Below are 13657 nucleotides of genomic sequence, written 5' to 3' on the forward strand. Positions count from 1 at the left end.
TTCCCTGGCTTCCCCCTCCACACCACCCCCCCAAGTGCTTACCAGCTCCAAAGATTCGGAGAACTTTGAATTGATTCAGACCTTTAAATCGGTCCAGATTCAATTCGGATTCAGAAATTTGGCCACTGAATTGGGCTGAATCTCCTCCGAATTGAATCACCACCTAAAGCTTCACACAGCCCTAGTGACTAAGCCTTGCTGGGAATTCAAGAGTCCTGAAGGTCAAGAACTGCAAACCAACCCTGATCTCTAGAGACAAGGGTGTTGCCTAAGGTCACCTCCAGGGCAGGAGTTGGTAATGACTGTTGATAATCTGTCAATAAAAGACACTTTATATCTCACTTCAGAGAGTGCTTGTACTTGGCCTGGTAACTGCCGATGGAGATGGAGTGATGCTGAGTAATAGGCTTCAACACCCAGGAGATGTAGCTTTCTGAGCTCTTTATCCTCCATCGATTCCGATTATTTAGATTCTTCCTGTGCAGCAGATACCACAAAGGAGCCTGGAGCTGAGTGAAAGCACTCATATCACTTTAGAGGAATCTGATAGCTCTCAGCAGCTTAGCCTGGGGTCCAGAGTATAGAGATTGGGGTTTGCCACACATCCTTTGCAGGGTCTAGGATTCCTCTGTTCCTAGTGCTGGCAGTCTGCTCAGGTTGTGGGGGAGGATATCAAATGATGAATATGCCTTCTCCCATGTGGGGGAGAACCCAGTATTCTGGGTATCTGTATTCTCCCTTACAACTCCTGCAAGGGCTTGAAGCCACAGGGAATTAGCACATGAGAAGGAGTCACAGCTTTGTCAACTGAGGAAGAAGGACCATCTCAGGGTGGAGAAGCTGGAATAAGATCACACTGAGTTATATTCTTCCATTTACTCTTTATGCTCCTCTCTTCTCTCCTCAGTGGCCTCTTCTTGATCTCTGGTTCCTTCTTCCCACTGCAGTTAACAGTGGATCTAACCAGTGGGACTTACAGGAGAAACAGAAGGTAGAACGCACCCTTGGGTATCTCAACAGATTTGTGAAGCCCATGGTGACTGGCAGGGCCAAGCTGATGGGCCAAAGGGATGGCTCCACCCAGATGGGTACAAAGTCACATCTACCAGGGCACTGCAGGTACTAAAGAGGGGCTTCTCTGGCTGTCCCAGGGGGATGGGACGACAGACCTCTCTGGGGCCCACAGATTGAATTCCTGGCAGCCAAATGGTGATAGAAGTACTAAATTAATCAAAGTAAGGCACTGCCAGAGGGCAGAAGTGTTCTCTGTGACACTATGAGAAGCTGCTACGAAGCAGCAGGATCCAGACTGCCCTCAGGTGGCTGCTGACTGGACATACAAGGCATAGCTACAGCCACTGGTCATAAGATTGTGCCCCCAGAGTGGGACCACATATTTGGAGACTTGAAGGACAAAAGGAAACATTCAAACCTCCAACGGGGAGCAGGAGCCACCTCTAGCTGTCATGAGTGACACCCTCCTGGTACGAGACAGGCAGACAGCCACCAAGAGCTAATGACCATCCTGTAGCTTGCCAAGGGCCAAAGTGAAATGAAAGCCCAGATTGGAGCTAGAATGGAACTGCTGAGCAGTTGGCCCCATCCAGGCAGGAACAGAAAGGAGGAGCAGTGAGCAGGGCATACCAGGCTCAGAGGGCTTCAGCACAAAGCATCTGTTTGGATCCAGGCAAAGCAGCTGGCAGAACTGCTGCACGTCCTCGGGAGAGTTCCGCGGCTGGATCATCACTACATCTCCTGCGCTGTACCTGCAGGACACATGGCACACATACCAGCTGAGAGAAACTCCAGGCAGCACTGCTGGCGAGGGGAGGTGGGCTGAAAGGCACCCAAGGGCCTCTGCAGTAAGAGGGGACAGCAAGGGTGATTATCAGCAAGCCAGGGGCCTTTTCTTCCTCATATGGCCCCTTCCATATTGGAATCCTGCGGCTAAACTTCCTGCTTCTATCTCCAACAGTTTGCTCCCAAACAAGTACAAGGAACCAGTGTAAGAGTGCCCCACAATGGGAGGCTGGTAAATTGAGGCCCTAGACCTGGGCTGGAATACAATCAAACTTTCCACCAGCTCTGCAGTCTACAGACGTGGCCAAGAGGCCAAAGAACAGATTACACTGTGTAAATTCCAGGGCCCAGTACACCTGCCTACAAATGGGAAGGAGGAGAGGGATGGAGAGCTGGGAGAGCCCTTGAAAGGCACGAGCCTAGGGAGACACAGTCATCCTTTCCTGTGGATTCAGGATGGCTCTCCATGCCCACCTCCCTACCAGGGCCTGTATGCAGCATCAGCTGAAGCCGCATTGTCTGTATTGTGGGGCTCCCAGATGTTCTGGAGCCTGCTCCAGGGGCACTGAGGAGGGCTGCAGAAATCCAAACACTACTGCCCTGGTCAGACTGGCAAACATAGGGCTTGTCTACACCATGATAGCACTGTGTCCCAGCTGGGATAGCTCTAAGTGCTCCCCATCTGCCCACCCCTGCAGGCAAGGTCCAAACTCAGAAATAAGTCAGTGAGGCTGCTTCTGAGACTTTTGTCTCCAGCATGCTAGAGAGCAGCTGCTGGGGATGAACCTGGAGCAGCCTTATTGGAGCATTCCCAGCCCTGAGTAAGAGAGGGGTGGAAGGGATTACTTGGGAACAGCCCAGCTAGGCATGGTGCAGACAAGGCCATGCAGATCAAACCACTGCTTCACGCCAGCAAGAGCTCCCTGGAAAAAAAAGAAAGGCTCTTCCTCAGGGTGTCTGTGCAGCCTGCAGTCATAGGAGAAAGCATGGCAGCCACAGAAATTACCCTTATAGAAAAAAGGGCATCCACCTAGATGTACTGGTAGCTCAATGAAGAGGGGCCAGTGCAGCCCCCTGTCTTCCCACACAGAGGGCAGGGGCTTGGAGGGGTAACTGAGTGCTGCTCACTCCATTCCAGAGCCAGTAATATCAAACTCGATCAGCCGGACATCCTGAAAGTGCGACTCCGCAGTGACCCTCTGATTGCACACCATCAGGGCAGCAAAGGGGTGCAGCTCCGAGGGGATGTCTCTGCCTGCCTCTTGCTGGGGCTGGTCTCCGTTGTCAGCATTCTCATCCAGGAAGTGCAGAGCATACCTTGGGGGAAGCCTGCAGGGAGAGAATAATGTGACACAGTCTACCTCATGGCTTTTTTGGTGTTACTGAGTTATGGCAAGCAGCCCAGAGGATCTTCTGTGCACTGCTTTACAGGCTGGCCCCACATGCAGGGGACAGGAATGTCCCACAAACTGAAGGGACAACAGGACCTCAGGAGTTAACATGTGGAAAGAGAGCACCATCCAGCTCATCTACACAGCTGCCAGAGACCCCGAAAGAAGAGAATAGCTCTGAAACAGTCATGGCAGCTAGATCCACCCTGAGAGACAGATGGTCCTGGAGAGGCTGTAGTAAATCTAGTGGACTAAGTGCAACAGCAGTGCATAGAGCCCTTCTAGAACAGCCAGAACATGGATGGGGCAATGTGGAAACACCCACAGCAAGAGACTACCCAGGTACAGCCAGATGCAGCTTCTCCCTTGGGTTCCTCATGGGGCAGCAAAATAAGCTCTTCTCTCTCCTGCTGGAGGCAAATTTGCCACAAATCAGAAAGGAAACTCCTCCTCCTTTCTCCCCTTCAAATCTGCCAAACTCCCCCTCTGTTGCTTCAGTGGGACTACACACCACAGAGCAGGGCACTCACGTTGGGAGCATGGTTGTGACAGATGAATGATACCCAAGGAGTAAAGCACACAGCTTATGATCAAAGGGCAGGGCCCCGGTGCACACTGACCACAAAGCAGTAGGGAGGAAGTTTCCTGACAGGAAACTGGACACATTTCCTCCCCAGAAGGGCCACAAAACAGTAGTTTAGCTTTGGGCTGTCTGAGATCTTTGGGTGAATGAGGTGTTTATTCCTGACTTGGCTCAGCCCACTACTTCCTTATGCCACTGCAGGAGGGAGGACAGTACCTCACTGAGCCCCCTTTTCACATGGGAGTCTCCAGAACAAAGACAAGACTTACAGAATCTGCAGGCTGCCTTGGCTGTGTGCCAGGGAGCTCCACTATCATAACACCCAAATCCTGGAGGTGGGACAAGCCATACTGAGACTGGTTTCAGCATGGACCATATCTCTTTCAGCTCTGCACTGGTGAAGTCTTTCTGTTCTGCTGTTTGTCAGGGCAGATCCACTAACCTACAACCCATGGTGGGGGTCCAGAAACTACAGAAAGGTGGGTTCCTGACAGAGAGTTGAACACATTTCTGTCCCCAAAAGGATCATCTTCATCTGGGGAAACAGCCTCTCAAAGGAGCAGGTACAGACAACCAGCTTGCTCTATCTGTGGTGGTCCCTGTCCACACTTTGTACTCACAGGACATCACGGCTGAGGATGCCAAGGCCAGGAGGAAGAGGGTACAAAGCCAGGACCTTTTCCCATAAGTCCAGAAGCCATGGATCAATCACTGCATCTGGTCTGCAGATGGCAAATACAAACAGCAGAGTTCATAACACCTGGATCCCAACTCTCCGACCCCCACTCCAAACCCCAAATGATGCATATTACTGCAACCCTATGAGAGTCCCTCAATCACAGTTCCTTCTGTCAGCCAGAGAGAGGGCACTAGGGAAAATCAGGTGCCACTCTGCAGTGCTAGCACCCCTAATAACCCAGGTGAACTGAGGCTGCCCACTGCATAACAACTGGCTTTGACACCATCTGAGGCTCCCATCTAGAGAGAAGTATGAGTTCTGCTTCTCCCAGAACAGAGGGCTGATCTATAAGCTGGAGATTCCATTTTTTTACATTTTGGGGACTGGCAACATGCAGAAGTTTCAGTACAGGCAGGCAGTGGCTGCCCAACTTAGCCCTGTGGGAGGCCTGGTAACAGCACTGCAGGAAGGGCTCTCCAATCAGCTCTGAGGTCAGAAAGGAGAGTCTCTTTGGGTCCAAGAGCTGTGGCCCCAGGAAATCCCTGACATATGCAAAGAAAACTCAGGGTAACTCTGAGGCTCTGGGGTCTCTTTTCAGTGGGGCAGTTTGTAGGGGTAAGAGGCAGGTGGGACTGGAAGCTGGAGGTTCAACAGGAAAGGCCTGAAATAGAAACCTAGCTTTGGGTGGAGGGGTAAAGGACAGAAAAGCAGACCCAAGCTGAGCTGTACGAGGCTCTGAGCCTGGAATAGCATGGAGTGCAGCCAGTCAGAAGCTGGCCAGATGTTAGGGGCATGGGCCAGAGCTGGAAAGACAGGGAGAGTCTCTAGGGTCCTGGAGGTGCAGCCTGCAAAGATAGCTGACATGGATTCCCTCCAGCCAGCCCTCCCCCATTGGAGGTTCTTACCCCAAGTCATGCTGGTCATCTCCCAAAGCCACTGGCAGGAGGGGGTTGCCACCCAGCTGGAGCAGACGCTTGTGCAGTTTCTTGGCAACAAAATTAAACCTGGGTCAAGAAGGATCAGAAGATGCAATTGGCAGGCACTGTGGGCAGGAAGAAGATTCAGAAGAGTCTGCACTGTAGCAGGATACTAGGGCTAATATGTGCCCCAGCTCACTGCAGGGACAGGATTTAACAGACCTCAGCACAGATATGAGCCTAATGGTCCACAGCCCAGGCTGCTCTGATCCATGCACACACTGCTGGGAGCAGGTCTGCAGGTCTCCAAGACAGAAGAAGGTACAGACCTCAGGAATGCAGTACACTGCAATGTGCTCTACTTTCTCTCTGGGAACATGTATCTGTCTTTTTAGTAGGTGGGTTTTAACAATACAGAAAAATCCCTCCATTCCAAATAGAGATGTCCCACCCTCCCACCAGGCCCTGGAAGAAGCTGCTCCATGCTCAGCTTCTTCCTAAAAGCCATTCTGTGTGCAAACTGCTGACAAGCAGTTCACCTGGGAGCAGTATGTGGGGCCCAGGCAGTGCTCTCTGGACTCAAAAGTCAAAAGGAAAGCAATGGCTTAGGTAGGTTTGGGGGAATTCTCCCTCTCTGGGCTCCTCTGTAGGACCCCCATTACTGCAGTCTAAGGGCTATGCCAGGTCATGATATTTCCTGTCTGGTCATTTAAGTATCTGGTTCGAGTCAGGAAAGAAGAACACAGGCAACAGTCTAATTCTTGGTGTTTACTAAGGACACAGGTTCATCAATCCCAAGATTTGTTATGGTAAGTCTGATCTGCTACAGGCACAGACCAGAGATCTTCACCTAACAATTCCTACATCAGATCCACTTGTGATTGGCTCATCAGATTTAGCCCGGGGTTGAGCTAGAGCAGGTCTATTAGAAAGGCACATCCAAGCTTAACTGAAAACTGTCAGGTGGTAAGAGAACTTGCTAATTCTCTTGATAACGCATCCCAATGGACAACAACCCCCACTCTAGTTCAACCACCTTTGCCCTCTTCCTCATTTGCATTTTTCTAATGTCAACTTCCAGCTCCAAGACCATGTTATAACTTTGTTTGCTGGATAAAAGACACCTTAGATATATCATCCATTCTTCTCCTAATTCAGGTATTTGTGCAGACTTATCACTGTGCTCCTTCACTACTGTGTAGATCAATTAAACAGACTGAACTCCTTTTATCTCTAATTGTAAAGCAGGTTTTTCAAACCTCAGATCATTCTTGTGTCTCTTTAAGGCACTTCTTCCAATTGTTCAACTCCCTTCTCAAAATGGAAACATTGGGACTTGACTGAGTGACCAGGAATTAACTCAGCCAGATGGTGTTTGATACACCCATTAAAGGGATTAAATAATGTGGTTCCATGTAGTAGCAAGGTACTGGACTTGATGACGCAGGAGGTCCCTTCCAAGCCCTAAGCTTCTCATGATCTCACTAATGCCATATACAGATGGAATAACATCTCCCTACTCCTGCTCAGTGTGCCTACATTCATAAATCCCTTACAGTCCTATATTAACTGTTCCATCATTTTGCTCAGACAAAACTTCAACAGAGACCAGACTCCCAGCATGCCTGCAGCACCTAGCACAGGTACGGCCTGATCCTTAGCTGGCTCCCCAGGTGCTGCTCACACTCAAATAAGGAAGAAGGAGGACTGTCACAGACTCATCCTCACTGCCAGCAATTCACCAACAGCAGCATGCACTCTCATTACACAAATTCCTTTTTGGTTGAACAAAACAAAGCCCTACATGGCATGATTATAAAACACCACTGTCTGACTTATGCAGAAGAGACTCTGGGAAAAACTGTCCCTTCCTGACAACCCGGAGGGTTGGGAGTCCAATGGTAAACAGCTTTCAGGAACCAAATGGTTGAAACCATAAGCCAAGGGCCACAAAGAGCTCTTGGTCTGATACCACCCTCAGGGCTAGGGGTGGGAAAAAATCACTTACTTGGGGTAAGAGGAGTCTCCAAGGCCCAGCACTGCATAGTCCATCTGGCACAGGGAGCTGGGGGGCAGGTTTTTGCGGAATATAAATCGCCAAAAATTCTACAACAAAACAGTCAAGAGATTCCATGGCTCCAGTATGGATACCAGTCCCTCAAATCACCAGCACTGGTAAGTGCTCGGCTCTCCGAGGCCCAAGCCTGTTCCTATTAAAGAGGCCATGGGACAGACAGTGATCAACCAGTCAGTTGGACCCCTTCAGATAGAAGCATCTGGTCAGCTCAACTACTGGAGACTAGGAAAACCAGAGCCACAAAACAAATGGCAGTCAGGCCTTCCATGTGAGCAGTCTGAGAGAGCACCCTTAGGGTGCACCCACATGAGCGCACATATGCCTCTTGCAGCGTCTCAGCCCTTTGAGATACTGCAAGACACACATATGGGAACAAACAACTGTTCCCTGCACTGCAAATCTGCAGCACAGGGGAAAAATTAGATACCTGGATATCCAGGGGTCAAAAAAAACCTGGGTGAAAAAGCAGGGCAAGGCACTGGAGGGTTGGTCTTCCACAGAGCTGCTCTGGTAGCCAGCCGGAGGGTCTCTGTGGCTGGTTGTTGCCCTGGTACTGAAGCACGCTGCCTGCCCGTGCGAGGCAAGCAGTGTTGCAGGCTGCAGGGACCTGGACCTGGCTTCGTGTCAGGTAAGTCGGGGCTGGTGGGGGGCTGGAGGAGGGCGTTAGGGGACCATGGGGGGGGGCCCTGCCTGGCCACAGCACCCCGCTCACTCCCCCAGCTCCCCCCTCATTTCCTCTCCTCCTTGATCGTTTTTCTTGCTCTCTCCAGCTCTCCCATTGTTTCCCCTGCTCCCCGATCATTTTCCCTGCTCTCCCCTCATTTCCCCTGCTTTCCCCAGCTCCCCAATTGCTTCCCCACCCATCCCCACTCCCCTAAATGGCCAAGCTACTGGCAGTGGCAATCAGGGCACTCAGAACCTTGTGGTACAGCTCCTGGTACTGGGGCAGTGGGGCTCAGACCTGGCTGCCTGGCATCCCTCCTGCCGCATTGTGCAGGTGCGGCCCAGCTCAGCAAGGCACCATGCAGTGCTGTGCATTGACTGGCAGCTCAGGGCCACTCCAGCTGTCACCTGGGGCTGGTGCCGCTCAGCTCCAGTGGTGCACAAGGCAGCAGAGGCAGCGTGGGTGTCAGGCAGCCAGGGCCAATCCCTGCTGCTCCATGCTGCACAGGGGTGCTGTGCCATGAGGCCCCAAAGGCCACTAGTGAGTGGCAGGTACTGGGGCTGGGCAGGGAAACGATCAGGGAGGTTTGGGGAGCGAACAGAGGCTGGGGCCAGGTGGGGGGCACATAGGCTCTGCGGGTGGCTGTGGGCCCCCGTTGAGGGGCTGTGACCTTGTGGGAGGAGCAGTCAGTGAGCTGTGCAGGGGAGGCAGCCCCCTGCAGGGAGCAAGGGACCCACCCCTCCTGAGCAGGCCCCCTATAAGTCCCCCCACACCCACAGCCCCCCCACAATCAACCCACAAACCCCTCACCCACATACCTGGCCCTGTGAGTTAGGAGGAAACAGACAGGGGTGGGGGCCAGGCTGTTGGTTGAGAGTGAGGGGCAAGGGCAGGGGCAGGACACTAGCATATCAGTGCTGCTCAGTTCTGCACGTCCTGGTGAGTGAAGGGGGTAGGGGCGGCTCTGATTTTTCTATGACAAAAAAGCCAAAAGTCAATGCCAAACTACAGATATTTATAATTTATTTTATTACGATGGTAGAGGCACTAATAGGCTTCCAAATTACTTTAAAATTGTGAATATGTCAATAAAACATTGCCCAGCTGATTGGATCTCTCTCTCTATATATATATGTATGTCTAGTAGTCTTTTATTTACTTGTGGAAGAACATGGATTTTGAGGTATTTTAAAGAGTGACTTGGGGATTTTTTTATCAGGGATTTTGCAGTTTTTAAATATGCAACACCAGAATTCCTGCTAATGAGGCAAGTGGCAGGACCCAGGCAAAAGAGCCTGCTCAGAGCTGGCACCCAGGACCCTGCTGGAGGTGGCTGACCTCCAGGCCTCTTGGGGCCAGGAAAACATGCTTTGACAGGGCAGAGCAGACCAGCACAGTGACATCATCTTCTGGGCGACAGCTGCCCAAATGGCTGGTGGTGGCACACATGGCAGTAGTGCTGCACAAAGGCCAACTGTGCTGCCACAGTCCACTGGCAGCTGGACCAGAGGTGTAAATGCCTCTAATGGCTATGCAGTCCCCATCCAGGTTTGGCAGTTGTGCAGTCTTGGGGCCACATGCTGTCACAGGTCACAGCAGGGCAGCAGCTCCTATTGCCAGACTGCTGCAGTGGGCAGAGGGTACAAGAAACTCTCAGAGCTGCTACAGCAGTCCAGCTGACACACAGGGTAGTGTCCCCAGGTAACAATTAGCCAGGCCCCAGAAGCTCCTGAAAGTGAGTAGCCCTGAGCCAGGGCAGCTTTTTATTTTGCTGGGTCCAGCACAGGGCAGGCCTTTAGCTTACAGTGGCTGCAGATGCAGAAGCCAGGCAGGGTTATTTTGCCCCAAGTGGCACAATTTGCCCCACTGAGGCAAAAAGCCCTGGCTCAAATTTGCGCCGCTTCTATTTGAGCTGCTGCAAATGCACGTGCCTGCATGTGTGGACGCATCCTTAGAGAGCTCTTGGCAAGGCCTTGGCACCTAATGTCCCACAAGAACGGCATGAGGTCACACAGGGTCACCAAAGGTCTGTCCTAATGAAATGACCCCTCCACAGCCATTGTTCAGAGAATATTAATGTTGCTCCCTTACGCCTGTCTCAAAAATACAAGGGGAGGAGCTTGAGGAGGCAAATCCAAGAGTGAAAGCCATGTTCACATCCAAAAATGGTGCAGACAGTCGCATAGCCTACCATCATGTTGTCAGGCGGGTCCCCTTGGCCTGTCGTTGCACACACAAATACCACCAATGTCTCATTGATGAGGTCTGCCTACATGCAAAAACAAACATGAAAACACAGATGTAGAGTTAGCAAGCTGTGACCACAGGACACAGCATCCCACATACAGCCGTGGCCCAACCCACCACAGTGCAGGCTGCTGTGCCTCACCACAGCCTTGAACACCCCACCATGCATCACCAGCCAGATGAAGCCAAAGCACTGTGAATATGCTGCCATTATACACCACAGTTAGCATTGCAATGAGCCATAGGTATGCAATGGCAAGGCCCACCACTTGCACAAAGCATCAGAGCTCAGAAACCAGCTATGCCAGAGGCCTGACCTAAATGAAAGGGAGGGAGGGGAACTAGGTACAGGCACAGAAATGAGCACACTAAGGCTTTTACTCCATATTCCCACCATTTGCTGCTAGCAGGGTATCACTTAGCTGCACTGCCCCAAAATAGCCCTGCAGCCACATCCAGGTATTTTGCTTTGCTCGAGTCCCTGTGCGATACAATGACAAGGCTAACAACGAGAGCCTTTTCATTCTGTATGGAAACAGTAAAAGCATCTAGTTCTTTCTATAATCACTAGCCAATTGCCTATCAAGAATGATGTTCCCCCCACCCCCATCCAGGCCCACTCCCCATTTCCCTCCTGCTGCTTGGCGTCCAGGCCTGCTCCCCCCTTCCCTGGGCCCGGGCCCACTCCTCCCCTCCCCCCACCACAGCACACTCACTCCCTTTCCCCCCCCACCCGCTCCTCCCTGCAGGTGGCAATGACAGAAGGGGGGAGTGGTAGACCAAGGCCAGTGCCACTCTCACCCCCCTGCAGCATCCTGACCCCACTCCCCACTGTGCCACCACTGCTTGCACCTCCAAGGATCAAGGGGGTGGGGGGGGAAGCCAGCTCTGGTGGCCTCACCCCCATCATTGCCAGTACAGGGAGCAGGGTGGGGTGGAGGGGGGGCATCTATGTTGGCCTCAGCCAATCAGAATGCGAATAAAGCATTATAGACCTACAGACAGACAGACTAAGGCTTTTATAATATTAGAATTCTGACTCAAGACACCCACCAACATTTGCAGAACAAGTTCATCCTCCTTACCTTATAGAAATCAGTTCTAAGTAATCAGATTAGTCAAATCAATGTAAGTTGACCTGGATAAGATACGAGCAGGAAGGGCCAAAAGGCAGACTCCTGCCAGCACGGGGCAAAGGCACCGCACTCAGCCAGAAACAGGCAGCAACTCCTATGATGGTGTCGACACGGAGTGCTGCCAGGGCCCCTGCTCGGGAGGCGCAGCCTTTCCAGGGTTGTCTGAGGCCTCCACCCAGACAGAACCCACGGGGGAGGCTGGCATCCCCCAACCCCCTGGCCTGCGGGAGTTGCCCAGCAAGGCCTGGGGGGGCAGGGACTGGGGACCCCCACATCTGTCCTGCAGGTGCCCGCCTCCTCCTGCAGGCGCAGGTGAGGGAGCTCCAAGAGGAGGTTAGCAGGCTGAGGGGAATCAGGGAGGCAGAGGAAGAAATTGACAGCTATTTTCTTTCCCTGCAGGGCTGTACACCCAAGGAAGATGCACCTCAAGAAGTGACCTCCACTGCTAAGTGGTAGAAGGTCACCTCCTGAACCAGGGCTGCTCGTAACACAGCAGTACCAGTTCTTCCAGTCCAGCTGGAGAACAGGTACAAGGCCCTGGCAACCCTGGAAGAGAAGGAAGGAGAGGAGGAAACCAGGGAGGAGGCAACTCCATGCTCTCCATGTCCCGTGCAGGCCAAAGGAGATAAGCAGGCCAGGAGGAGAAAGCGATGCATTATCATCATAGGCGACTCCATCCTGAGAGGTACGGAGGGCCCCATCTGTCGCCAGGACCCCTCGGCACCAAGGTCTACTGCCTACCTGAAGCAAAGGTTCAGGACGTGAAAGGGATGCTCCAAACCGTGATCCAGCCCACCGATTACTACCCCACGGTCCTAGTCCATGTGGGTACTAATGATGCAGCCAGGAGAAGCCCTGATTGCCTGATGGAGGACTACCATGCTCTGTGGTGCGTGCTAAAGGAGATGGGCGCACAGGTGGTTTTCTCTTCTATCCTACCAGTAAGTGGACGTGGAAGACGGCATGAAACGTGCACCGCGGAGACCAACTGGTGGCTTCAGGAATGGTGTATCAAGGCAGGCTTTGGCTTCCTCAACCATGACCGGCACATCACGACGAGAGACATGCTTGGATGGGATGGGCTCCACCTTTCCCCTAAAGGTAAGCACGTGTTTTCTTCTAGGTTGGCAGACCTCCTCCGGCGGGCTTTAAACTAGGCTCGTCAGGGGAAGGGGAAGATGAAGGTGGAGGAATCATCGGACTGCCAAACCAAGCAACGCCCACAAGTACAGCCCAGCCTAGACCAACGAGCAAAACGTATACACAGGTAAGCGACAAGGGCCAGGGCAATGGTGTGATTAGGGGGCCAGTACACACATCCACAGGAGGCCTCACATGCCTCTACACAAACGCTCATAGTATGAGAAACAAGCAGGAGGAACTCAACCTCCTGCTAGCTGACACCAACCCGGACATAGTGGGGATCACTGAAACATGGTGGGACTCAACGCATGACTGGGTGGTGAATGTCAAGGGCTATAGGCTGTACAGGAGGAACAGGACAAGAAGAAAAGGTGGGGGCGTGGCACTTTACATTAAGGAGGAATACCCATCCTCATCAATTAACAAAGAATCAGAGGAAGGGCACTCTGAAGTGCTTTGGGTTAGAATACAAGGCAGTTGAGCGGAAAGAGACTTAACACTGGGGGTCTACTACAGACCTCCCAACCAAGGGGAAGAACTTGACCAGGAATTCTTAGGTCAGCTCACAGAGGTAGTGAAGTCTAAGGATGTGGTAGTCCTGGGGGATCTGAACTTCCCAGACATCTGCTGGGAAGAGCAGTCAGCTAGAATGGACCACTCACGTAGGTTCTTAGCCAGAATGCAGGATCTCCATCTAACCCAGGAGGTGCACAGCCCCACCAGGGGAGACGCTTTGTTGGACCTAGTGCTGGCCACGGGTGATGACCTGGTGACGACCTGTTGAGGGGGCTGCGGGTGCTTGAGCACCTGGGTGACAGTGATCATTGCCTGCTGGAATTCATCATACAGCGCGAGGTGGCAAAGGCCTGCAGTAAGGCAGCAGCCCTAGATTTCAGGAGGGCAGACTTCAATGAGCTAAGGAGAATAGTCAGGGAAGCACTGAGGTCCCAGAGGGGAGGGGAGCCAGGTGTCCAAGGAGGGTGGTCGTTCCTTAAGGAGACGATCCTCCAAGCCCAAAGG

At 52.4% G+C, this 13657-nt stretch overlaps 1 protein-coding gene across 4 annotated transcripts in view; it reads right to left on the reverse strand.

Annotated features, from left to right (window-relative positions):
* NDOR1 (NADPH dependent diflavin oxidoreductase 1) overlaps positions 1-13657 on the reverse strand; it is a 39070-nt gene that overhangs the window by 22169 nt on the left and 3244 nt on the right. For all 4 annotated transcript variants that reach the window (XM_019540587.1, XM_019540585.1, XM_019540588.1 and 1 more), the window contains exons 3-8: positions 10303-10380; positions 7379-7476; positions 5359-5457; positions 4395-4496; positions 2929-3129; positions 1645-1766 (exon numbers count right to left, since the gene is read on the reverse strand). In XM_019540587.1, the coding sequence (XP_019396132.1) occupies positions 1645-1766; positions 2929-3129; positions 4395-4496; positions 5359-5457; positions 7379-7476; positions 10303-10380 (700 nt within the window). The remainder of the gene's footprint in view (positions 1-1644; positions 1767-2928; positions 3130-4394; positions 4497-5358; positions 5458-7378; positions 7477-10302; positions 10381-13657) is intronic.

This window comes from Crocodylus porosus, unplaced genomic scaffold (genome assembly GCF_001723895.1).
Source record: "Crocodylus porosus isolate Cpor-Errol unplaced genomic scaffold, CroPor_comp1, whole genome shotgun sequence".
NCBI lineage: Eukaryota > Metazoa > Chordata > Crocodylia > Crocodylidae > Crocodylus > Crocodylus porosus.